Consider the following 24,064-nt stretch of genomic DNA (forward strand, 5'->3'; position numbering starts at 1 on the left):
TTTTTTTTTTTTCCAGACCCCCAGCGCCACAAAAGCCCATTAGTGTTACCTGCTAGGGATCCCTATCGATCGATCGAGAGAGAGAGAGAGATAGACCCCCAGGCTCACCACTTGATGCTCAGAGTTTAACTGCAACAGGTTACAGCGCTGTCTTCACAAACAGGAAGTCTTTTGGCTGGCTGCCCAGGAAGAAAGGAGGCGGCTCCGCCCCTCTGCACGCCTTCCAGCGCCTCCCCTAGCTCCACGAGGTGTTTGGATCACCTCAAACATGGCCGCCCCCATGCTGGAGACACGAGGCTACGCCAAAATGGCAGCTCGTGCGATCCAGCAAAAAAAATGGCGGCGGCCTGTACCGAATAGCGGTGTGCTGCAGAGCACACAACACCTTCTCTGCATGGGGATTTGGCGTGGTTAGCGGTACCGGCCCTGGCGGACCGCATGGCCGTTCGGAAGGCCTGCTATAGCTGGAGATTTGACTAGGAGTCTACATGTCCGTGGCTTCTGACTGGTAGGTACTTATTATTATCACAGTAAGATTCCCAGACTGCCACTGATTACAATCTTTAACATGTATACAATTAGATTGTTAGCTCCCAAACCAAGCCTCCTGGCTTTTTGCACATAAAATCACTCAAAGTAGGGGGATCTGTGCCATGTTATAGGATAGAGGGGGACTCTACCTTACCATACAGAGAGGGGCCCGCGTTCACCACAAGACCCGTCAGGGGAAAAGGGGGAACATACTACTCACCATACCGGAACCAGGCGGTCACCAACTCCTGACAGTACCCCTCTCCACCGGGGCGGGAGGGCTGTCGACCAATACGGACCCCGTGACTCATGGTCCTTGGCGTTTCAGCGAGACGTTTAACTCGCAGGGTCAGTCCCCCAGTGGGACTATGTCGCGGCCGACCCAGCGCGGAGCTATGGCCTGCACGCGCTCGTAGGCTGAACTGGGGTGACCACCGGATCTCAACATCCAGCCCGTCGCCCAGTTCAGCTTTCTTGCTTGAAGATCTCACAGGAACACTGGAGAAAAAAAAGCTGTCTAAAAAATCTTTTTAAGAAAAAAAATCTTGCCAGGACCGAAGATCCCAGCAAGGTATCTAGGTCCTTACTCCTGACTAGACAGAAAAAAACTGATTTGCTGTGGCGGAGAGAGAGAGGATATAACCTCTGGGACTGCCCCTAGGGTGTGGCCAGAGCATTTTTATTTCCTGTCTAGTCCTGCTCCTGTGGAGGCAACATAACCCGAAGGTGCTGTATCACCGAGGACTACGTCTGTCAATGAGCGATAGAGAAAACATAATTAGTTATGACTCCCCATTTCACCCTCCCACACAGTATGTACAGGGTTAAAAGAAATAGTGCCCCCTTTTACCGACCCATATTGCTTAAAGGGAAGGGAAAAACTGAATTTTTGTAAAATCTTACCTGTAAAATTCCTTTCTCCGAGTCCTCCGACAGTCGCCGCCTCCTCTAAGTCATCACTATTGGGTATTGACTTCCGCTCCGCAGGATTAGCTAGGCATAAGACTTAGTCAAAAAGAACAAAGGCATTTGCGTATACACACCCATGGGGGCTGTCCCACTAGGTCAATACCCCCCCTGCAGTGACCACTCCCAACTCAGTTTGGTAGTATAGCAGTAGGAATTAAGACAACAACCCCAAAAGAGGGGTGGGGGCGGCGACTGTCGGAGGACTCAAAGGAATTTTACAGGTAAGATTTTACAAAAATTCAGTTTTCTCTTACGTCCTCCGACAGTCGCCGCCGCCTCCTCTAAGTCATCACTATTGGGATGTCCCAAAGCAGTGTATACATGAGGGGTGGGAGACGCAACCGTAGAAAAGGTAACGCAGTACCCACATCAGAGAAAGGAACCTTACACGCACATTAAGAGAACCTTCTGGGCAACAGAAAACAATGCTCAACAAGAGCAACAGCCCAGGAAAGCAAACACCAACCTTCACGGCACTGCCGCACTGCGAGCTTTGCAGCCAAAGGAGGCATCAGCTGATGCCAGAACATCTACCTTGCAGAATTTGGAAAAGTGTGTACCGACAACCAAGTCGCAGCCTTGCACACCTGGGCCACCGAGACCCGATGCCAATAGGCCCAGGACGCACTCAAAGATCTGGTAGAGTGCGCCTTAACAGGGAAGGGTGGAACCCGTTCCTCCAAAGCATAAGCCTGCTCAATGGTCTGTCTGATCCATTTGGCAATAGTCGCTGCAGACGCAGCCATGCCCTTCCGAGGTCCCTCAGGAAGGACAAAGGAAATCAGTCTTCCGGAAAGATTCCGTAGACAGGTAAGCCCTGACAACATCCAAGGAATGCAGAGCAACCTCCTTAGGATGCTTAGGCTTCATACAAAGCGAAGGCAAGACAATGTCCTCATTAATGTGGAACTCAGAGACCACCTTAGGAAGAAAGGAGGGATGCGGACGCAAGACCACCTTATCTTGCAGTTATCCGTACTTGAAGGATAACGCTGCCAGTTCCGACACCCTGCGAGCCGAAGTGATCGCCACCAAAAAGGCAACCTTCTAGACAGCAGAGGCAACGAAATTTCCCAGATGTGTTCAAAGGGAGCACGCTGTAACACGGACAGAACCAAGTTCAAGTCCCATGGAGGTAAGGGCTCCTTCCTGGGAGGAGCCAAATGTCTCACACCTTGAATGAAGGTGAGAACCAGATTGACGCCACAGGGCGTTGGAAAAGAAACAGCCAGTGCGGACACCTGGCCCTTGATCGTGGCCAGCGTCAGGCGCTGGTCCACCCCAGACTGGAGGAAGGCCAACACTCGACACCAAGTACGAGCGAGGGGAGAACCCCCTGGACTCACACCAGGCAAAATAAGCCTTCCAGGTACATCAATAGATTTTACCAGAGGAGGTTTTCCTAGCCTTGACAATGGTAGGGATGACCTCAGGGGAGAGACCCAGGTCCCTCAGGACCTGGGTCTCAACAGCCAGGCAGTTAAAGCCAGAGACTGTAAAGCAGGATGGGAGATCGGACCCTGTGACAGGAGATCTTCCCGCAGAGGCACCCGCCACTGCCAGGTGAACAACGTCGGCGTACCAGGACCGGCGTGGCCAGTCCAGCGCCACCAGGTGCGGTACCGAGGCTAGCCTGCGGAGGAACCTGGATAGCAACTGGATCGGAGGAAAGGCATACATCAGATGATACTGATGCCAAGGGGCCACCAACGCATCCGCCAGAGGATCGCACGTTCTTGCCACAAACTTTTCCACCTTTTGGTTTAGCCGAGATGCAAACAAATCCACGTCGGGGGATCCCCACTTCGCAAACAGCATTTGGAAGACCTCCGGGTGCAGGGACCATTCCCCCTGGTCCAGGGTCTGGCAGCTCAGATAGTCGGCCTGCCAGTTCTCCACATCCGGAATGTGAACTGCTGAGATTGCCGGAACATGAGTCTCGGCCCAAGACAATGTCGGTCGCTGCCCGGGCACTCCTGGTGCCCCCTTGGTGGTTGATGTAAGCCACTGCGGTAGCATTGTCCATCTGTACCCGAACAGGACGGCCCCGAAGTCGGTCCGACCACTGAGAGACAGTTTTATCGCTTGCAATTCCAGCACATTTAATCGGGAGGGAGGACTCCTCCGACCAAGTGCCCTGGGCAGACAGGTTGCCCAGGACTCCACCCCAGCCCGACAGGCTGGCATCCGTGGTATTCACAGTCCACAACAACGGACGGAAGGACTTGCCTTCCGACACTGTCGGGGACTGGAGCCACCACAGAAGAGCCAATCTGGTCTGACGACTCAATGAGACACTCAGATCCAGGGACTGAGGTAGTCGGTCCCACCTGGCCAGGATCTCCGCCTGGGAGCCCGCGTGGGAAACTGAGCAAAGGGTATCGCCTCGAAGGCCGAAACCATCAACCCCAGGCCCCGCATACAGGTCCTGAGTGACGAGGACGGACTGTCCCTGAGGGACCTGATCTCGTCCTGAAAGGTCTGGAGCTTGTCCTCCGGCAAGAACACCTTTGCCTGAGCAGAGTCCAGAACCATTCCCTGATAGGGAAGACGGACCGATGGAGACGTCGATTTCTGAACGTTGATGGTCCATCCGAACTCCTGTAGCATCTGCACCGTGGTGGACAGATCGCGCAGTAGGTCCTGGCTGACACTCGATCTCAGAAGGAGATCGTCCAGGTACCCCAAGACCGCAATGCCCTGTGCCCTTAACAGGCCCGGAACCGGCGCCAGCACTTTGGTAAATACGCTTGGAGCCGAAGCGAGACCGAACGGTAACGCCACAAACCGATAGTGGTCCTCCGCAATAGCAAACCGAAGGTACCGCTGATGACCCTTGAAAATGGGGATGTGCAGGTACGCATCTTTCAGATCTATCGATGCCAGGAATTCCCCTGGACTCAGGGAGGCCACCACCGAGCGGAGAGACTCCATACGGAACTTCCGAACACGCACGAAGCGGTTCAGCGCTTTCAGGTCCAGAATAGGATGTACTTTGCCCTCCTTCCTGGGCACAGTGAACAGATTTGAATAAAATCCCCAAAACCTGTCCCGATGAGGCACCGGGACAATCACCCCTTGAGCAAGAAGGTCCTGCACCACCTGATGCAGGTCCTGCAGACGCCCAGGAGGCAAATGAAGATTTGAGGGGAAAAAAAAAAATCTGTCCGCCGGCTGGGAAAGGAATTCGATCTTGTACCCTGATCTAATGATTTCCTGAACCCACCTGTCCAAAATCCGGAGCAGCCAAGGTTGGAGGAAACCGCGCAAATATCCCCCCACACCTGAAACGGGTGAGGGCGCCCCTTCAGGCAGAGGCGGATTAACCCGCCGAGCCAGCATTGCCTGACTTCTGCTTGCCGCCCAGGGTTTCTTCTGGCTCCCCTTTGGATTGGTTCCGAAAGGACCCCTGAGTGGATCGAGACGCAGAACCCCGCTTGCCACGAAAGGACTTGTTCTTCGGGTTCTGGGGCAGCAAGGTGCTCTTGCCCCCTGTGACGCCTTTCACCAGGGTATCCAACGCCTCGCCAAAAGGCAAGAACCAGCATAGGGAAAATCAGCAACAGTTTTCCACGAGGACTGGTCAGCCGACCAGCTCTTCAGCCAGATCAGTCGCCGGTTAAGCACCGATCAGTCTCTGGTTAAGCACCGAGACACTAGTCAGGCGTGCTACTAAAGGGGCCTCATTTAAAGCCACATCACACAAATACATGATTCCTTGGTGAATTTGATCCACCATACCCAGCCGGGCAGGCGAAACAGCATCAGACACGAGGTTGCTCCTAAGCACCTTAGTCCAATCAGCCACCGCCTGAGCCACCAAAACGGATGCGAAAATGGGTCTGAGAAACGAGCCCACCACCGTATAGGAATGGCGGGCTAGAGACTCCAACTGCTGGTCCATGGGATCCCAAAAAACCGGGGTATACTCAGAAGAAACCAATGTAGCCTTGTTTAGTACGGCCACACTGTGATCCACCTGTGGAGGCACACACACCATTGTGATTCCGTAGCCGATGCAAAGGGATAAAGCAATTTGAACCGACTAGGTACCAGGAATGGACGTTTTAAAGTGCGCCACATTTCATTAACAGTGTAATGAAACTCAGCGGGGCAGGGAAAAACCTGCGCCGACTTGCGGGTCCTGTGCGTCCCAAAAGAGGACACAATGCCCGGAGGACTGGGCTCATCCTGCAAATGCAGCGTTTCCTTAACAGAAACTATCAATTCATCCATGGTCGCGCGCTCTTCGGGCGACCCCAGGGAGGAAGTATCAACCCCCTCTGCCTCCCCCTCAGACCCCAGCGGGTCTAAGGATGAGCGAGACCCTGAAAAGGACACGCTCGCCACAGCAGCCATATCACCATCTGAATCAGAGGAGAGAGACAATCTGGGCCTCTTCCTAGCAGCATGTTCAGCCATCAGCACCTCCATATTGGACACCAAGGTCACCACTACAGCGGCCAAATCAGATCTCAGAGGGGCCACAGGAGAACTAGGGTCCCCCACCAGAGCTGGGGGGAATTTGCTGTCCTGAGAATCCATTGCACAAGATGAAACAGTGCAAAAAATTTGGTAATGTCCCTTTAAAACCGCTGCAGAGTGCGCAGCCCACCGCTACAGATAGTGACAAAAGACCCCCAAACAGGAGAAGAAAAACTGAGCCAGAAATGACAATACAGAAGGTATGAGAGAGATAGCCTGCAGAGCCCAGCAGGGGTTACCACCGATGTCGCTGCTCCAGAGGAAAAGGAAGTGCTGTCAGAGGAGGCTGAACTATAAGCTGCATGACTCAGGGAAAATGGCTGCCCCATAGGACTGAATAGAAAGCTCTGGCAAAATGGCTGCCGAACATGCGGTCGGAACGATCGTTATGCCACTGCAAGATGGCGCCAAAACAGCAGGTAGTATTGCCCATATTGAAGCCAGACATGCTGGTCCATACTTAAAAATGGCGGACCGCTCTGTTTTACCCCGCTGCGGCTGCCACCTACAGTCTGCACCCCCACACACACACCGAAGTGACACAGGGAAAGGGAGCCCCCAAAAAAACAGCACCGCAGCGCATGTACAAGCGATCCCCGCAGGGATCCGCATCAGGGAGCCACACAGGCACAGACATGGGGACACAGCAACACAGGACTGCCACCCCAGACAGAGACAGCAACACAGGACTGCCACCCCAGACAGAGACCCCAAACAGAAGTACTTACCTGTACCAGATGGGGTGGGAAGCCTCTCAGAACGGAAAGCCGCTGTCCTCATCTGACAGGGAATGCCGTTTGCATTGACTGCAATGTAATGTCCCTGGCTGACAGGGATGGGTCGTTCATAATGCCAGGACGAACCATGGCTGAACTGATGGCGGGCTGGGGGTCCATCTGACCTGGAGAACCAGGGTGGTCAGTCCGAATCCCAGCACCGCATGAATTCATCTTCTCCCGAAGAGACTAAAAACTAAGCTGACAAAACAAATAGCTAGCAAAGTAAGAAAAAAAAAAAAAAACATTTTCAAAAGAAAATCAAACTAAAAGATTAGATAGGCTGAGACTGTAGCCCCAGCACAGGGAAGCCTAACTCCTGACGCTAGACAGAAAGAAACTGAGTTGGGGAGTGGTCACTGCAGGGGGTATTGACCTAGTGGGACAGCCCCCCTTGGGTGTGTATATGCAAATGCCTTTGTTCTTTTTGACCAAGTCTTATGCCTAGCTACTCCTGCGGAGCAGAAGCCAATACCCAATAGTGATGACTTAGAGGCAGCGACTGTCGGAGGACGTAAAAGAAAAGACCACCACAGGTATATGCTGAAACGGAAAAGTCCCATCACTTACCTGGGAGGAGCCAGTGCCAGAGCCTGCCTCTACAACCTGAGCAGATGCTGCTGTGGAATCCATCCTGCTCTGCTTGGCCCAGATATCTACTGTTCACGCCATGGAATTGGAACTACTGCTTCCAGCGCCCATGGATGTGCATCACTGCGCTGGAAATGACCCGGTTACTTTGGGCCAGAGTGTAACGCAAGAGTTTCGCCCTCTCCATTCCTGGCGCCAAATTCACTTGCAGGCCGCTCTCCCTGCTTGAACCTGGCGGCATCACAGGTACACAGCCTATGCTGCTCCAAGGACGCCGCTAGGAACGGAGGACTGCCCCTGTGATCCACTGACGACATCCACGGTCCTGCCCTCTCTGGACCTCGAGAACAGGAGACAGCGGTCAGCCCCTATTGCAGCACTAAGGGGTACCACACTGGGGCAGAAGATGAATCTTTAATCCCGATCTTCAAGGACAGTCCATTAAACAAGGAGCAGTTCCAGGAACATGTTACCCCCTATCCAGAGGAAACACTAACACTGAAGGTGAGGACTAGGGCAACGCTTTTTATTTGATTGGGTTTAATGTGTTTCCTGTCATGGTAGGAGGAGCCCTAGGTCTCATGGGCTGTCCTGGAAGACAACTTGAAAAACCGTAGAAAGCCCAATAGTAAAGTTATAGGGTCCCCTGCCCTCTTACCTGGGCCTGGCCAATGCTGGAGGCGCCTGCATCTGCCGACTTCTCTTCCATCTCTATGGAGAACACAGCGAACCGATCAGATTTAAAAATACCGCCACTGGCATCCTCACTACCCGAGGACTGGAAGCATCAGCCCTTGACCCACCGCTTGACCCCACGTATTCAGCGGCTGGAACCACACACCACCCGCACTGGAGGTGCCGCCTACCGCGCCTGCACCCTCACAAGCTGGGACCCAGGAGAGACATGCCGGGAAATTCAAATTAGAAAACTAGCCCAACTACTCGCAAGAGGACCCTGGGTGCACAGACAGGACCACAAGCAAAGCCCAGCTCCCCTGAACTATAGGAAGGCCAGCAACATCCTCGGTACCACCCACCACCATTCTCCCCCCCCCCCCGGGAGAATTGAGACGGTCAGTATCAACCTACTAAGGTTAACACCTGGGGAGAGCGTAGCTACCCACAAGAGGTTCCTCACAGTGCTTCCACCATGGAGGAGGAAACAACTGAAGGCATGGTGGAACACGAGGGATTTAAAGAATGCAGTTTCCCAATTTTAGGTGGAACTGTGCTCTCTCTTAGGTGCTGTCCTGAAGGCAATTTGAGAAATGAGTGCACCCAAACTGTTGGTTTGCCATGATTTTAGTGCAATCTGGAATTGCGGGCAAAAAATGCGATACTGCCCACAATTCCAGGTACACAAGAATGGGGCGGCCCTGCCACTGCAACCATTAAATGCTAGATCAAATAGAATTTCAAGTACCCATCTCCAATAGACCCTGCCATGTTCCAATCCAATTATTATTGCCTGTACTTTTAGAAGTCGTGCTACAAGACAGGACATTTCATCCGATGAAAGGTAGCAATCAGCTCTTTACACCAACTTAAAAATTTAGAACCAATCCCTTCTAGTTACTAGAAACCTTCCTGTAGTTCAACTGTTCTAGAGATTACTTAATATGGTTTCTCATTGAAGTGAATTGAGAACACTCTGAATTTGTGACAGCTTTTCAATAGGGGGATATTGGGAGCTTAGTCCATGTTGGCATTTTTGAAATACTTGAGAAAGTTTGCCCAATTAAGACTTCTACCTTCGCATACATTGCATGTAGACCTTCCAACTCGCATTTTAACTTGGCAAGTCATTCAGACCAAGATTTCAGGGTGAAAATCCATCTTAAGTTTAAGTCCTTTACAATTTAAAACCTTTAGCCATTTCCAGACAGCCCAGCTGCACAAAATGTATGTGATTTTGTGCATGTGATTTAGGGGGCACGTGCCTCATCGGCTGTGATTGGGCACAGCGGAAGTCAATCAGCAGGTCTGGCGGAATGACAGAACAGGGGGTCTGCCTATGTAAACAGGGCAGACCGCTGTTGAGTAAAATTTCTTGTTTCAGCTAAGCTTAAACAGATCTTTCCCTCTCAGACTGTCTAGTGCATTCACTCACCCGTTAGAAAGCACTAGAGCACACCTAAACAGTTGATTGCCCCTGGTGTTAACCCATTCCCTGCCAGTGTCATTTATTCAGTAGTCACTATTGGTGTCACTGGTCCCCAAAAAGTGTCAAGTGTGAGATTGGTCGGCCGCAATGTTGCAGTCCTGCTAAAATATGCTGATGCCACCATTACTAGCAAAAAAAAAAAAAAAAGTCCACACATGTATCCCATAGTTTGTAGACACTATAACTTGTGCAAACCAAACAATGTACACATTAGGATTTGTTACCAAAAATATGTAGCAGCATATTGGCCTAGAAAAAAAAAAAAAATATATAAAAATTTGAGCATTTTTATAGCAGAAAGTAAAAATATTATTTTCAAAAATTGTGGTTTATAGCACAAAAAAAATGGCCTGACCAGGAAGGGGGTAAAACCTTCCAGAGCTGAAGTGGTTAAAGTTAGCCATCACAATACACAAACTTCTTTAGAATATTTTATTGAGACAGCTGGAACAAAGCCAAAATAGATGGAACAGATCAAGCTTTGCTTTATGCAGTCTCCTCCTTTGCCAGACGGTCTTTCTTGAGTGGTCCCTGTTTATATAAAAAAAAGTTGCATCAATTATGGTTTCTCTTTTACACTTTTGTTACAATTAGAAAAAGCACAAGTTAAACTAAGGGGCAGGGCAGCAAGGGAGTTACATCAATAGTTCAGAGTGAATATAAAAATTCATTAGTACATGCAAAAAATCCTCCTATACAGTAGCCTTGATTGTCAACTTTTCTCTGTACCTATAGGTACTGTAAATCTCTCCTTATCTTGCACTGTTTGAGATATTTACTGTATACTGCACTGTCAGCACATGCACTCTAAAGGAATGGCTGCCTGTGCAGTTTCTTCAGAACCAGCAGCTCTGGGCTGTCACACAGCCGGAGTCCACAGACCAAGGATGAAGACAGGCAAAGATGGATGCAGCCTCCAGCAAGGACGAAGGCTTAGTTTGCAGGCAAGTGTCACATGATGTGCTAGTATGCGATGATACTAGCACACTGCATTCACATTGCAGCAGGGAAAAAAAAAAATCGGATTTTTGTAAGATCTTACCGTAAAATCCTTTTCTCTTAGCTCATTGACAGACGTAGTCTTCTTGATTCACAAGAACTGGGTTATGTTGTCTCCGCAGGAGTAGGACTAGGCAGAAAGAAAAAACGTTCTGGCTCCACCCTAGGGGCAGTCCCAGAGGGTATATCCTCTTCCTGTGCTACAGAGAATCAGTTCTGTCACAAAGCAGCAACAGAGAATTTAACCCAACTCAATGATAGAGGGGCGGGTACTACGTCTGTCAATGAGCTAAGAGAAAAGGATTTTACAGTAAGATCTTACAAAAATCCGATTTTCTCTGTCGCTCATTGACAGACGTAGTCTTCTTGATTCACAAGAACTGGGACATCCAGAAGCAGTGCCACAAATGAGGGGTTGGATTGACAGAAATCAAAATCCAATCTAGAAGGCCCAACCGGAGCCAACCAGAAGTATCAAAGGACTCATCGAGTAAACAGATGAGATCTACCCCACAAATCCTCGAGGTAGACCAACAGTCTCCTCAAACAGTGGCCTGCAGGAACCTTGCGGCCAGAAGAGGCATCTGACGATGCCATCACATAAACCTTATACAATATTGTAAAGGTATGAACCGACGACTTAACAGTCGCCTTGAAAACCTGAACCACTGACGCCTGATGGCGGAAGGTCCAGGAAACTAAGCGCCCGAGTAGAATGCGCCTTAACAGGGAACGGGGGATCCCGACCCTTGGATCAGACAGACGGTGGTATAGGCTTATTTTATCTATCTAAAGATGGTCGCAGCAGAACAGGCAACCCCTTCTTAGGGCCATCCGTGATCACAAACAGTGAATCAGTCTTACAAATTGAATCCGTAGTATTCAAATATATCCTGATTGCCCAAACTACATCCAAGGAATGCCATGCAAATTCTCGAGGATGATTGGGCTAAGGACATAGGAAGGACAATACACTGTCCTCATTCAATGAAACTTTGAAACCACCTTAGGAAGGAAGGATGGATTCGGATGAAGAACCTTATCCCTATGAACCACCAGATCTGGGGAACAGGATAATGCAGCCAGTTCTGACACCCTGCGTGCAGAAGTGATAGCCACCAAGAAGGCCACCTTCTGGGATAAAGCAAGCAAGGGAATCTCCCTGATATTTTCAAAGGGAGGTGTCTGAAGAACCGACAGCACCAAATTAAGATCCCAGGATGGTAATGGCGCGTGCACTGGCGGAGCCAGGTGTCGCACCCCCTGGATGAAATTCCGCACCAAGGAATGAGTAGCCAAAGGCTTCTGAAAGAAGATAGCAAATGCTGAAACCAGACCCTTGATAACACTCAAGGCCAGCTGCTGCTCAACTCCGTTGCAGAAAAGCCAATATTCGGGCTACCGAATAAAGATGTAGATGGAACCCAAGGGATTCACACCACACAATATAAGACTTCCATGTAAGATAAAACAAGGAAAGCGACTTCCAGAAAGATTAACTAGAGTAGGAATAACTGAAGCTGACAATCCCTTGTCCTTCAGCACCTGGGTCTCAATAACCAGGCCGTTTAAAACCAGCGATCGTAAAGCAGGATGGAAGATCGGTCCCTGAGACAGTAGATCCTCCCTGAGAGGAAGTCTCCACGGGACGTCCGCCATCAGTCTGACCAAGTCGGCGTATCAAGCTCGACGAGGCCAGTCCGGAGCTACCAGGATTACTGGAATTCCTTCCTCCTCTATCCTGCGAAGAAGTCTTGGCAGTAACGCGAGAGGAGGGAAGGCATACATTAGCTGGTATTGCCCCCACGGGGTGACCAGTGCGTCTGCGGTCTCTGCTAGAGGATCGCGGGAGCGAGCCACGAATCTCTGTACTTTTCTGTTGAATCGTGATGCCAACAGATCCACATCCGGGGTGCCCCAACGTAGGCACAACTGGTGGAAAACTTCTGGATGGAGGGACCATTCCCCCTGATCCGGAGTCTGACGGCTGAGATAATCTGCCTGCCAATTCTCCACCCCCGGAATGAACACCGCAGATAGCTGGAACAAATCGTTCCGCCCAGCGAAGAATGCAAGCCACTTCTTTGGCCGCTCGGACACTCTTGGTGCCCCCCTGGTGATTGACATAAGCCACGGCCGTGGCGTTGTCCAACTGGATCCGAACCGGGCTGCCCTGGAGCTGCTCGGTCCAGTGAATCAGACAAAGTCTGATCGCTCTCAGTTCCAACACATTTATCGGTAACCTGGATTCTTCCGGGGACCAAAGTCCCTGAACGGATAACAGACCGAGAATTCCTCCCCATCCGGATAGGCTGGCATCCGTGGTCACTATCGTCCAATATATTGACAGAAATGACTTTCCCTGGCTGAGTATCGGAGACTGAGCAAACAGACCAGAGAGTCTCTGGTCTGGTGGCTTCAATCGGATCCGATAGTCCAGAGATTCCGGATTCCGATTCCATCTGAGAAGAATCTCTTGCTGAAGAATTCGGGTATGGGACTGGGCAAATGGGACTGCTTCGAAGGAAGCCACCATCAACCCCAGAAACCTCATGCAAGTCCGAAGGGAAGACCAGCTGTTGGATAGTAACAACTGGACTGCTGATTGAATCTTCCGGAGTTTCCCTACCGGAAGGAACTCTTGTCCTGAACGTGTAGAATTAGACCCAGATATTCAAGCCTCTGGGTGGGAACAAGAAATGACTTTTGCTGGTTCACCAGCCACCCGAATTCCTGTAAAGAAATTATAGTAATTTCTAGGTTTTGTAGCAGGGTCTGAGGAGACTCTGCATGAAGCAGGAGATAGTCTAGGTAACCTAGAATCGATATGCCTCTTTGGCGCAGTAGTGCCAACATTGGGGCCAACACTTTCGTGAAGCCCCGAGGAGCCGTGGCGAGACCGAAAGGTAACGCCACAAACTGATAGTGGTTCTCTTCTACGGAAAAACGTAGAAATCGCTGATGTCCTGCGAAAATGGGAATGTGCAGATAGGCGTCCTTGATGTCTATGGACGCTAGGACATCCCCTGAATGCAGGAAGGCTGCTACTGTGCGAATGGATTCCATCTTGAATTTTCTTATGTTGAGAAAAAGAATTGAGTGCCCTCAAGTCCAGAATTGGACGCACTTTGCCCTCTTTCCTGGGTATTGTAAATAGGTTTGAATAAAACCCCTGAAAACGTTCTGTCCAAGGAAGGTGGACTACCACTCCTTGTTGTAAATCCGTGACTGCTCTCCGCAGATCTTCTAAACGATCCGGGGATAGTCGGATATTGGAAGGGAAGAATCGCGCCGGTGGGAGAGATCGAAACTCGATCTTGTACCCTGACCTTATGACTTCGCAAACCCACTTGTCCGGGATTCTGGAAAGCCATGGATCCGGGAACCGGCGAAGACGTCCCCCCTCCCCAATTATGGGTGGGGCGCACCTTCAGGCTTTGGACGACTTATCTTCAGGTCTGGAGGGGACGGGCTTTTGCTTGCCCAACCAACGTCCCCTGAAGCCTCCTGAAGGAGCTTTGGAGGACTTAATTTTCACCGCGGGACGAAAACATTTTGTGAGCAGAGAAAGAAGCCCCTCGTCTTTGACGAGTTACTTTACCCTTAGCATTTTGCGGTAAAAAGGTGCTCTTTCCACCCGTGAGATCCTTAATGATCTCATCTAAGTTGGCTCCAAATAAACGCTCTCCTAAAAAGGGGATATTAGCCAATACTTTTTTGGAACCTTGGTCGGCTAACCAACCCTTTAGCCACAGTGTACGCCTGAGAACCACTGCTGAGACTGATGCTCGCGCCAATAATGGAGTGGCGTCTAACGCTGCATCACACACAAACTGTAACCCCTGTATCATCTGTTCCAACAAATCCAATACCGCCTGGGGGACCTCTTCTAAGTCCCGGCGTAACCATTTGGTCCATTCGGTTACAGTCTGCGAAACCAGCCCAATAGCAATTATTGGTCTGAAAGCTGATCCAATCAAGGAAAACATGGTGCGAGACATAGCTTCTATCTTGCGATCCACCGGATCTTTAAAAGACGGATAATGCCTGTTAATGCGTTTAGAAATAGCAGAAGTGCGTTTTGGCAGACTCGATTCTTTGATTGGATTGCCAAAACATTTGGGCAATGGAAAAACCTTCGCCACTTTGATGCGTTTTTTAGTCCCAAAAGGAATTTCAGTTTCAGCTATTTCCGATGGAGTACCCTGTAATCTTAAGGTTTCTTGAACATATACAATGAGTGCGTTTACCAACGCTTCCTCTCGGGCTATGGCTGATGCTGAAACATCCTCCTCACTGTCTGAAGAGACAGTACCCGAGACACCAATCCCAGATGAGGTACCTGCAACTGCAGAAATAGGCTCAGATTCTGAATCCGAAGTTTCAGATTTTAATATGGGGTTAGGCGGGGGCTTGCGCCCTGTCCCTGACAAGCCACTTCCACCCGGGACACAAAAGTTTCCATAATAGCTGACAATGATTCAATTGTCAGTGGGGTGCTGGAGGATCCTGCAGATTCCTCGAAGGGATCTGGTGGAGATACATGAGTGGCAGGGTCCATGTTAATCCAGGACACTTTGCCAGAAAAAAAAAAAAAAACCTTTTTTTTTTTAAATAAAAAAACTTTAGCGCCCCTCAGAGTACCTGCTTCTTGATCCCCACAGAGAGAGACCCTCAAGGCTCACCACCCGATGCAGAGAAGTTTCCAACCAACTGCAGTCAGCGTTTGTCTTTACAGACTGGAAAGAGCTGTGTTCGTTTTCCCGGGTAGAAAGGAAGTGGCTCCGCCCCCTGTGTACGCCTTCCGGCGTTCCCAGCTCTCCACGAGGTTAGCTGGGCTATTCAAACATGGCCGCCCCCATACAGGAGACAATAGACTCCAAAAACATGGCGGCCGGCGTGACCTGAGGACATTCATGCACCTGGTCTACAGCAAAATGGCGGCGGATTGCCGAAATATCGTTTTTCCCAGCACATCCACCTGCATATCTGCTAAATGGCGGTTTATCAATCTGCAGGAGGTCCACTACAATTAAGGTAGGATTATACCTCCTATGTCTGCTGCAATACTGCAGTCTGCTGGGTAGAGTGTTAGCTCTCAAACCAAGTCCACTTCCCACCAAACACATGCTGTATTTACAAGGGGGGACTTTTAGTGTCAGACAGATACTGACCATGTATGGAGGGGCCCATTTCCAAAACTGCCTCATAACGAGGGAAAAAAGGAAACATTTACTCACCATACCGAACCGACAGGCACCCTCTCTTCACAATACCCTCTCCACCGGGGTGGGGGGTTGTGGACCACTCCGGACGCCTCAACTGGTTCCTGGCGTCCAAACGAGACTTTTAACTCGCAAGGTCAGTCCCTCCAATGGGACTCAGTCGCGGCCGACCCAGCGCGGAGCTCTGGTCTGCACGCGCTCGTAGGCAGAAACCGGGGTGACCACTGGATCTCAACATCCAGCCCGTCGCCCGGCCCCGCATGCATACTTGAATGTGTCGCGGCCGACCAAGCGCGATGCAATGGTCTGCGCGCGCTCGTAGGCCGGCTGGGGCGACCACTAGTGTCGCCCAGTCCGGCATATTTGCTTGAAGAGCTCACAGGAAAAACACTGGAGAAAAACTACCTAAAAAAAAATATTTTTTCTAAAAAAATCTTGCCAGGACCAGAGATCCCAGCAAGGAACTTAGGTCCTTACTCCTGACTAGACAGAAAAAAACTGATTCTCTGTAACAGACAGGAAGAGGATATACCCTCTGGGACTGCCCCTAGGGTGAAGCCAGAACGTTTTTTCTTTCTGCCTAGTCCTACTCCTGCGGAGACAACATAACCCAGTTCTTGTGAATCAAGAAGACTACGTCTGTCAATGAGCGACAGAGAAAAAAAAAAACTTCAAACAGGCTGCAAGAATCTTTATAAATACTTTTAATGTGTAAAAAACCATCTTGTCAAAAAGCAATACATAAAATGCATCCTGCTACAGATCCAAATAAGCAGTTGATTGTGCTTTTACTCTATATACTAAAATGGTACTAAGTCCTCTACTGAAGCTCTTGGTTTGATAGAATTTTATCTGCTGGCATACTATAACCCTAAGGCATTTATAATCTCTCCAAGATAGACATACCATGAAAGCCTTCTTTTCCTCCGCTGTCTGGAACCGACCATGTCCAAACTTAGATGTGGTGTCAATGAATTTAAGATCAATCTTCTCCAAAGCACGGCGACTGGTCTGCACAAGCAGGGACTATAGAAAGAAAAAAAAAAAAAAAAAAAAAAAACACAAACAAGGTTAGATACCAACCACAGGTTCAAAATGCATTCCTCTACTAGAATAAGATTTTACCTTGCGCAATGTGAGAACTCGTTTCTTGGTCCCAATAACACAACCCTTTAGCATGAGAAAGTCATTTTTCACCTCTCCATAGTGAACAAAACCACCCTAAAAAAAAAATTAAAGTCAAGGTAGTCAGCAAAAGCGGTCACTATTTGATACATTAATAGCCTTTAAAGGCCTCTAGTCACACGTTCGACTGCCAAGTTGCATGACAAGTCATACCATGATTTCCAATGAGTACTGTTCATATCTGCATGACCTTAAAGTAGCCCCTGCACCATGATGCGATTTGAGGTCCACAGACAAGTTTATGCAGGCGTTGTGCGCCTTTCAGGTTGCACAAGTTTGAAGGGGGCCTTAGTTTACATTTACAGAAAGAAATAAAATAGGAAGGAATTATATCAAGGCTGGTGGTACTATGGCTGAAAAGTCCTCAGAAGGAAGGCAGCATGGAATTAATCTTCATGCATTTCAGGCGCTGTGCCCAGCACTTAATTCCAATTCTTCATCATAGGACAACCCACAGCTGGAATAAATTATGAGGGGGGGGGGGGGGGGACCACACCAAGACACTTTAGAAAAACTGTTCACATTTGCTTAAACTTACCCCACAAAGACTATTTAAACCCTATACAGCCAATTTAGGCAAATCTAAATTACCGCTTTAGGCCCCACGTAAGCATAGATTTTTTTTCCCTCTGAAGCATGGATAAGCAACATTTTTATAACAGTTCATTTGAGAGGTATATTTAGGACAGGAAAGAAACAAAAACCCACACATGACAATGTAGCATTTAGGATAATTCAGCATTTTGAAGTGATTATAGCCAACAATGAGCAGAGGAGGAATGTTTTGGAAAGGTTAATAAAACGGGCATAAAAACGTGCCATTTCAGTCTGAGCATTTTTGCTGCCTTTTCTGCCATTTTTCAGCCGTCTGTGTGCATAGACCCTTAAATCAGTAGTTTCCCAAACTGATCACCAATACTGCAACTTTTGTAGTACTCCTATACAAAGGGGAATTGTTTCTCATTCTGTGTAGATCACAATACAACCTGTGACCTGGACAAGAATGGGAAACTACACTTTTTACTATAACAATGGGCAAAATACGCTGCATATGATTGTTAGCATTAATAGTTTTTTGCCGATATTTGACAGTTGACGACAAGTTAACTTTCTGTTTATTAGCAACTGACACTGACAGATTTCTGAAAGGGACACCAAACTCTGGAATATAAAAAAATTCTCATGTATGTGAAATTTTAAACAAAGTACCACCTATTGCACTAAGCATACTCTAATTTTTTGCCAATTTAAAACTTCCTGTTTGTGCGACTACAATCGTTCACCATGGCCTCTCACTGTATGTAGAAATGGAGCCACCCTCTACTTGGCCCCAATATGAACTAAGGACTATGGGATTTGTAGTATGCATGTGTACATGCCCAGCTTGTCCAAAATCGGGGGGGGGGGGGGGGGGGAGAAAAAAAAAGTGTAGGCTCAAACCTTACAAGTAGGCAGAAACTGTATGGGATTTCAAGAAAGCCAATAACTTGCAATTGCACAATTTATTGAACTACTCTAGAAAGGTGGGCCAACTATAAGCTGCTTACCAGAGGGTTGATGCTCTTGTCTGAAAGGTCATAGTCAGTTGAAGCATTGTTCTTCACAAGTTTACCATCCTTTGAGTGGTAGCCCTGTCCAATTTTGTAGATCTGGATGAACAAAAAAAAAAAAAAAAAAAAAAAAAAAAAAAAAAAAAGCCAAGAAACCAGGGTTAGCATAGCATTTAAACATGTCAATGCACCATAGACCAGCGTACATTACTTTAAAAAGGCATTGGACAAAAGTCTTACACTGGACAGACCTCGCACTGCTAGGGTGTTTAAGGCTTGCTTATGGGTGCAGGGATAAATGTGTAGTTCTTGCCTTATCTTTGGCTTCAATCTGCTTCCTCCCATACACGCAACCAGTCCAGGGCTGCCACCTCCAAGACTTTCAAGCAGCATTCACAATTCTGCCATGATGGTTAAAAGCCCTGCACTCTAGCCCAACTACAAAGGCACCAGCCACAGCTTTAGATTAGAGAACAACCCTACAGCATGCCTAACTGTATAGCGCAAGTATTAAACCTTATCCAGGCACCTCGGACTAAATGGAGCATCTAACTTACAGTGCGGGCTACCCAATTTTCCCAAGTCCATATTTAAATAGACAGCCTTACTTATAAAGCCAATCTAAGATTTTGACGGGTAGCCAGAGATTACCAAGACAGATCATCTAATCACATGCAAAGTAGGTCACAACCCACAATCACCATTCTACATACAACTTATCACTGACCACCATTATGCCTCTAGTAGGTTGCAACATACAGAATCTCCATTAGCTTAGGCCTACGTAAAGTAACCCAAACAGGTGGTACACGGGGAAGTTTCCTGCATGAATTCATACCTTCTTATTTATCTCAGTCCGGTGATGGTATCCCTTTTGGCCAGCACGAGCCACAGAGAAGGCAACACGGGCAGGATGCCAAGCTCCAATACAAGCCACCTTTCGCAGACCCCTGTGAGTTTTACGCGGCAGCTTCTTTGTGTGCCAACGGCTAGTCACACCTGACAAGAGAAGATTTCTATATGAGAAATAGAAACAATAATTTTCAAACAGGTACACAACATAACCATGTTCTCAGAAGGAAGGCAGCATGGAATAATTCCTCAGGAGAGATCAGGCACTGTGCCCAGTGCTTGTTCCATGACCTCATCACAGAACTAAGGTACTTTACACTTTATATACAAAAAGACATGGTGGGCAATTTCACTAATTTTATTAGAAATGTAGTAATCAACTATGATCTATGAATAGCCACACTTTCAGATACTGCATCAAAGACAGTAGTTTGTGCACTCACCTTTGTAACCCTTTCCTTTTGTGACTCCAATGACATCAATCATTTCATCCTGCCCAAAGACTCCAGACACGGTTACCTGCTGCTCTAGCTTCTCACGGGCCCAATCAATCTTCTGAGCCACTGTACCACCATTAACTTGGATCTCCATGAGATGTGACTTCTTTTGTCTCAAAGGTAGGAGGCGCATCTAAAGAAAAAAAATAAAGCCTGTTGGAGCATATTTTGGTGTAGGAGGCTGTGCTTTGATATTCCCAAATCAGGTTTACTGAACTTCAAACTACCAGGATCAGCCCAATCTGCTTTAATACTGACACTGGGTCCTGGGCAAAGCAGAACTGAAGAATTTGGAAAATATGCTGTTGAGGGACTGCTGGGGAAAAGGTACAGTGGGCTGGTCTATGGCAGTCTTCAATGGCCAGCACAGAATGACATCACTCCTGCACAAGCACAGGAGGCGGTCATTCTGGCACAAAATCCTGGCTCAGTAAGCTGAGCTGCACATGTTACAGCGACCAAGACAGTGAGAAGGCAGGAATGGGGCTGCTCTGAATAGGACTTCCATTTCTACGCATGTGTCACCACAATTATACAACTTGCCATATATTCAAAGTGACATTGTGAGCCAATTTTCAAGTCTGATGGAATGTTATGTTGATCTGAAGCAAGTAGCTGATAGAACTAGTCCGAACTGCTTATTCCTGGGTCAATGACATTTGTTGATGCCAGGTTCATGACTGCCTCTGTGCCTTAAACATATGGAGAATGTCCATGTTTTACCCCGAACAGCTCTTTACCTTAAAGCAAACCTGCTATGCATTTTTGCATAAGATGTAATGATCCACAAAAATGCACTATGCCAAGTACAGTCCTAATGAGGGAAACTAAGAGTGGTACAAGCTTCCATTACTAAAAAAAAAAAAAAAAAAAAAAAAAAAAAAAAAATGCAGCGGCTGCTCCCAACAAGGGACACAATCACCTTTGTTAATTAAGCTTGATTAATTCTGTTCCGCTATTGTCTGCTGGAGCTGCATGCCCCACTGTTGTGATTACAGCAATGAAGGTTAACAGTGAGGGAAGTGAGCATGAAATAAAAGCAGCTTACAGAACTGCCAACAGAGCACCCACCTGTGTATGCGCAATGACCCTGATGACCTGGCAGTATTTCTTCATGCTGCTAAAGTCTTTCTCCAGCTGCTTCTTGCCTTCTTCATCTTGCCACTTCTTGCAGTACTTTGTAAAAGCCTTCTTCTTTGACTTATACCTTTAACGGCAGAGCATGAAAGTTGAACGGCCCTTCATCAAGCCTTAAAAAGGACATGAGCGGAAGGAGCCAGACCTTTTCAAGTGTTCAGCTCATTGCATGGCTTCAAATGAGTTTTTCAACCAGCAAGCGGAGCCTGGAGCTCATCAGACAAAGGCAAAGACCAGAGCCGAGAGGAGCTGCCAATGTTCATTCCACATGCATTTAATATATGCAACCAAAAATAGTTAAATATAAAACATTGACCATTAAAAAACTGCTGCACTTACATTGTAAAGTCCAGGCCAGGCCACCCCCCACCTCACCCCCATAAAGGCTTCTGTGGATTGTACAGTACAACTGGTTCAGCAGCCTATCCCCTCACCCCATTCCTGCACAGTTGAAGGTACTTTAACATTAATACCAACAGAAACCATGGCCATGCACCGCAAGCGAGGATACCAAGGACAGGCCCACAGCCAGAGGGAAGGAGAGTTAAGGACAGCACTGGCTGCCAGGGGAGAAAAGGATCTGGTGAGACCATCTTTATGGTCTTAGACGTAAAAGCATTTAACTTGTGCACAAGGGATGCATTTTGCTCTACCCCCCCCCCCCCCCCCCCCCTCCCAAGAGTTTAGCTCTACATGAGACCGAACCAACAGTAGTTCTTGCCAAGGAAATCTTATGCAACTATGGATTTATGAAACTGAGCTGAAACCAACCCAGCACAAGCATTCAGGATCTTGAAGTGCACCAAAATATCTAAAGTTGTGTACACATATCTGGCCAACTTTTACAGCCGTGTTTATTATTTGCCTTCTTTGATAGGACAATAGACTTGAAGCATTTAAATCCTATATTAGATGCCAATGAGATGGTTTGGATTTAACCCAGGTCACTTACCAGTTCTTGTAGAAGCGCCTTTTGCATTCATCACTGATGTGTTCAGCGAATATGGTCTTGAAGCTGCGGAGACCTCGTGGTGTCTGGACGTAACCCACAATGCCAACGATAACCATGGGAGGAGTCTCTACCACAGTCACTGCCTCAACAACTTCCTTCTTGTTTACCTCTAAATTAAATTTAAAAAGAGGAATTATATCAAGTATCTAGCCTATGTACACAAGCCCTTAAAAAGCTTTGCAGTTCTAATAAAAGGTCATTTACCCCCCTGTTCACATAGGGGCGGCGCTACTTCGCACCACGACCTCCGAGGTCGCGGTGCGAGCCGCGACCTCGGAGCGGCCGCCACGGGCTTCATAACATTGAAGTCTATGGCGGTCGCCTCCTGGTCGCCCCAAAGAAGCTCCGGACCCTTTTTCTAAGTCGGATCGACTTGTGTCGCTCCTATTAGAACGGGTCTGCAGCTTCCCTATGGGAGGCGACCTACGGCGACCTGTGAGGCGACCAGGTCGCCTTAGTGTGAACGGGGGCTTAAGCTCAAGAAAGTTTGTTTGTGCTTTCAAGCCATCAATAGAAAACAATTTTCAAAGGTTACAGTCAGAACTCGACATTCAGCAGCGACACCCAAAGGATGTCAATCAGTCCGCCCGTCGAGAATGTATCATCATATGTAGCCTTAAAGTTAAGCATGCTAAAAAAGGCAAGACCTCTACTCTTCATACAAGGGTAGCTTGGGATATTTAAGTCACACAATCTAAAGAAATATTTCTACTTTATTTCCAAACTTTCAGCAAAGTTATGGTGTTGTAACATTAAAGTAGATCACACTTAATCATTACCCATTTTAATTCATATGCTGCAAGTGTTAGTAAATAGATCAAACTCCTTACAGGCAAACGTCATACATTCCAGGAATCTGCAGGAGGGGGTTTTCTTAACTTGGCACATCCTCCTGCCTGCATACTGAGCAACAGATTCCAGGAAGTAAATGCTACATGAATTGCCTGCCCTTACTCAAGATGGCTGCAGCCAGAAATGCTAGAGGGTGTTTTTTTTAAGCTTTCTCAGAAAAAGTAATTAAAGGAATAGCAAGTTTCCTCTGAATATTAGAAACAAAAATCACGTTTTTGGTTTGCAGTGCTCACATGCAGTGTAGTTTTGGCTTCAAGCTACACAAGGTAATGTTACTACTCCACACTTTACAGTAGGAGATTGCATATTGTAGGCAAAAATGTGTTCAGCAAAGATGGTCTTAAAGGCTGTGCCAAAACAGAAAATGGCAGCCAACAAACATCTGAGGGGGAAAGGTGCTCATTTAACAAATGGCTATACCAATAAATTAGATTTGAGCCATAAAGTGGATTTGTTCGTTTTGCTACACTTACTTGAGCCAGGTCTGTCCACCTCCCTGACAATGTGGGTCATACCAGCTTTATAACCCAGAAAAGCTGTTAGATGGATTGGTTTGTTGGGGTCATCTTTGGGGAAGCTCTTGACCTTGCCACGATGTCTTTTGCTGCGTTTGCGGGGCAGAAAGCCCAGAGAGCCATGCCTTGGAGCCGAGAACTTTCGGTGCGACTAAAGAAAAAAAAAACAAAAAAAAAAAAAACACGAATCAGACAAATCTAGCCAAGAATAAAAAAAACACATCCAAGTTTACAACCCCAGACCCCACCCGAAAACACTAAGTGCCGGTTTGCGAGATCACATGTAATTCAGAGCGCACTGCTCCTTCATTTCATGTGATCCTGTGCGGATGAGAGTTCAGCCAAACACTTTGTATGGCTGAATTTGCAGCGCATCCGCAGCAAACTTGCACATGAGGCTTTTTTTGAGCCGCATCAGAAATGGATGGCACAGTGGTTCACACTAGCGCGATCCGATTCTGTGCAAACTTGCAGATCGCACTGCGATATGCGATCGCAACTGGGGGTGTTAACTTTTAATTGACACCCCCTGCGTATCGCATATGGCAGTGTGAACTGCCAGATGTGCAGATGTGATGCGGGAACACGCTGCATATTCGCATCGTTCCCGCATCGCACAAGTGTGAACCGAGCCTTAGGCTTTGTTTTAAAGAGCAACTCCCCTTCTCCTCTGGGTGACTTAAGTACATTGCAAGGATTTTAACAAACTTTATAGCATATTCCT

The 24,064-nt window shown here is 47.9% G+C and overlaps 1 protein-coding gene across 1 annotated transcript; it reads right to left on the minus strand.

Moving 5' to 3' along the window:
* Positions 1–9,934: 9,934 nt before the first annotated feature.
* Positions 9,935–23,491, minus strand: RPL3 (ribosomal protein L3). Its single transcript, XM_082265852.1, has 9 exons — positions 23,299–23,491; positions 21,914–22,082; positions 20,896–21,031; positions 19,771–19,957; positions 19,314–19,474; positions 18,473–18,574; positions 16,866–16,961; positions 16,647–16,766; positions 9,935–10,047 (listed from the first exon to the last, which is right to left on the minus strand). The coding sequence occupies exons 1-9, from the start codon at positions 23,336–23,338 to the stop codon at positions 10,003–10,005; spliced, it is 1,056 nt and encodes a 351-aa protein (XP_082121978.1). The 5' UTR covers positions 23,339–23,491; the 3' UTR covers positions 9,935–10,002.
* Positions 23,492–24,064: the final 573 nt, after the last annotated feature.

Source organism: Pelophylax lessonae (genome assembly GCF_965119305.1).
Source record: "Pelophylax lessonae genome assembly, chromosome: 8".
NCBI lineage: Eukaryota > Metazoa > Chordata > Amphibia > Anura > Ranidae > Pelophylax > Pelophylax lessonae.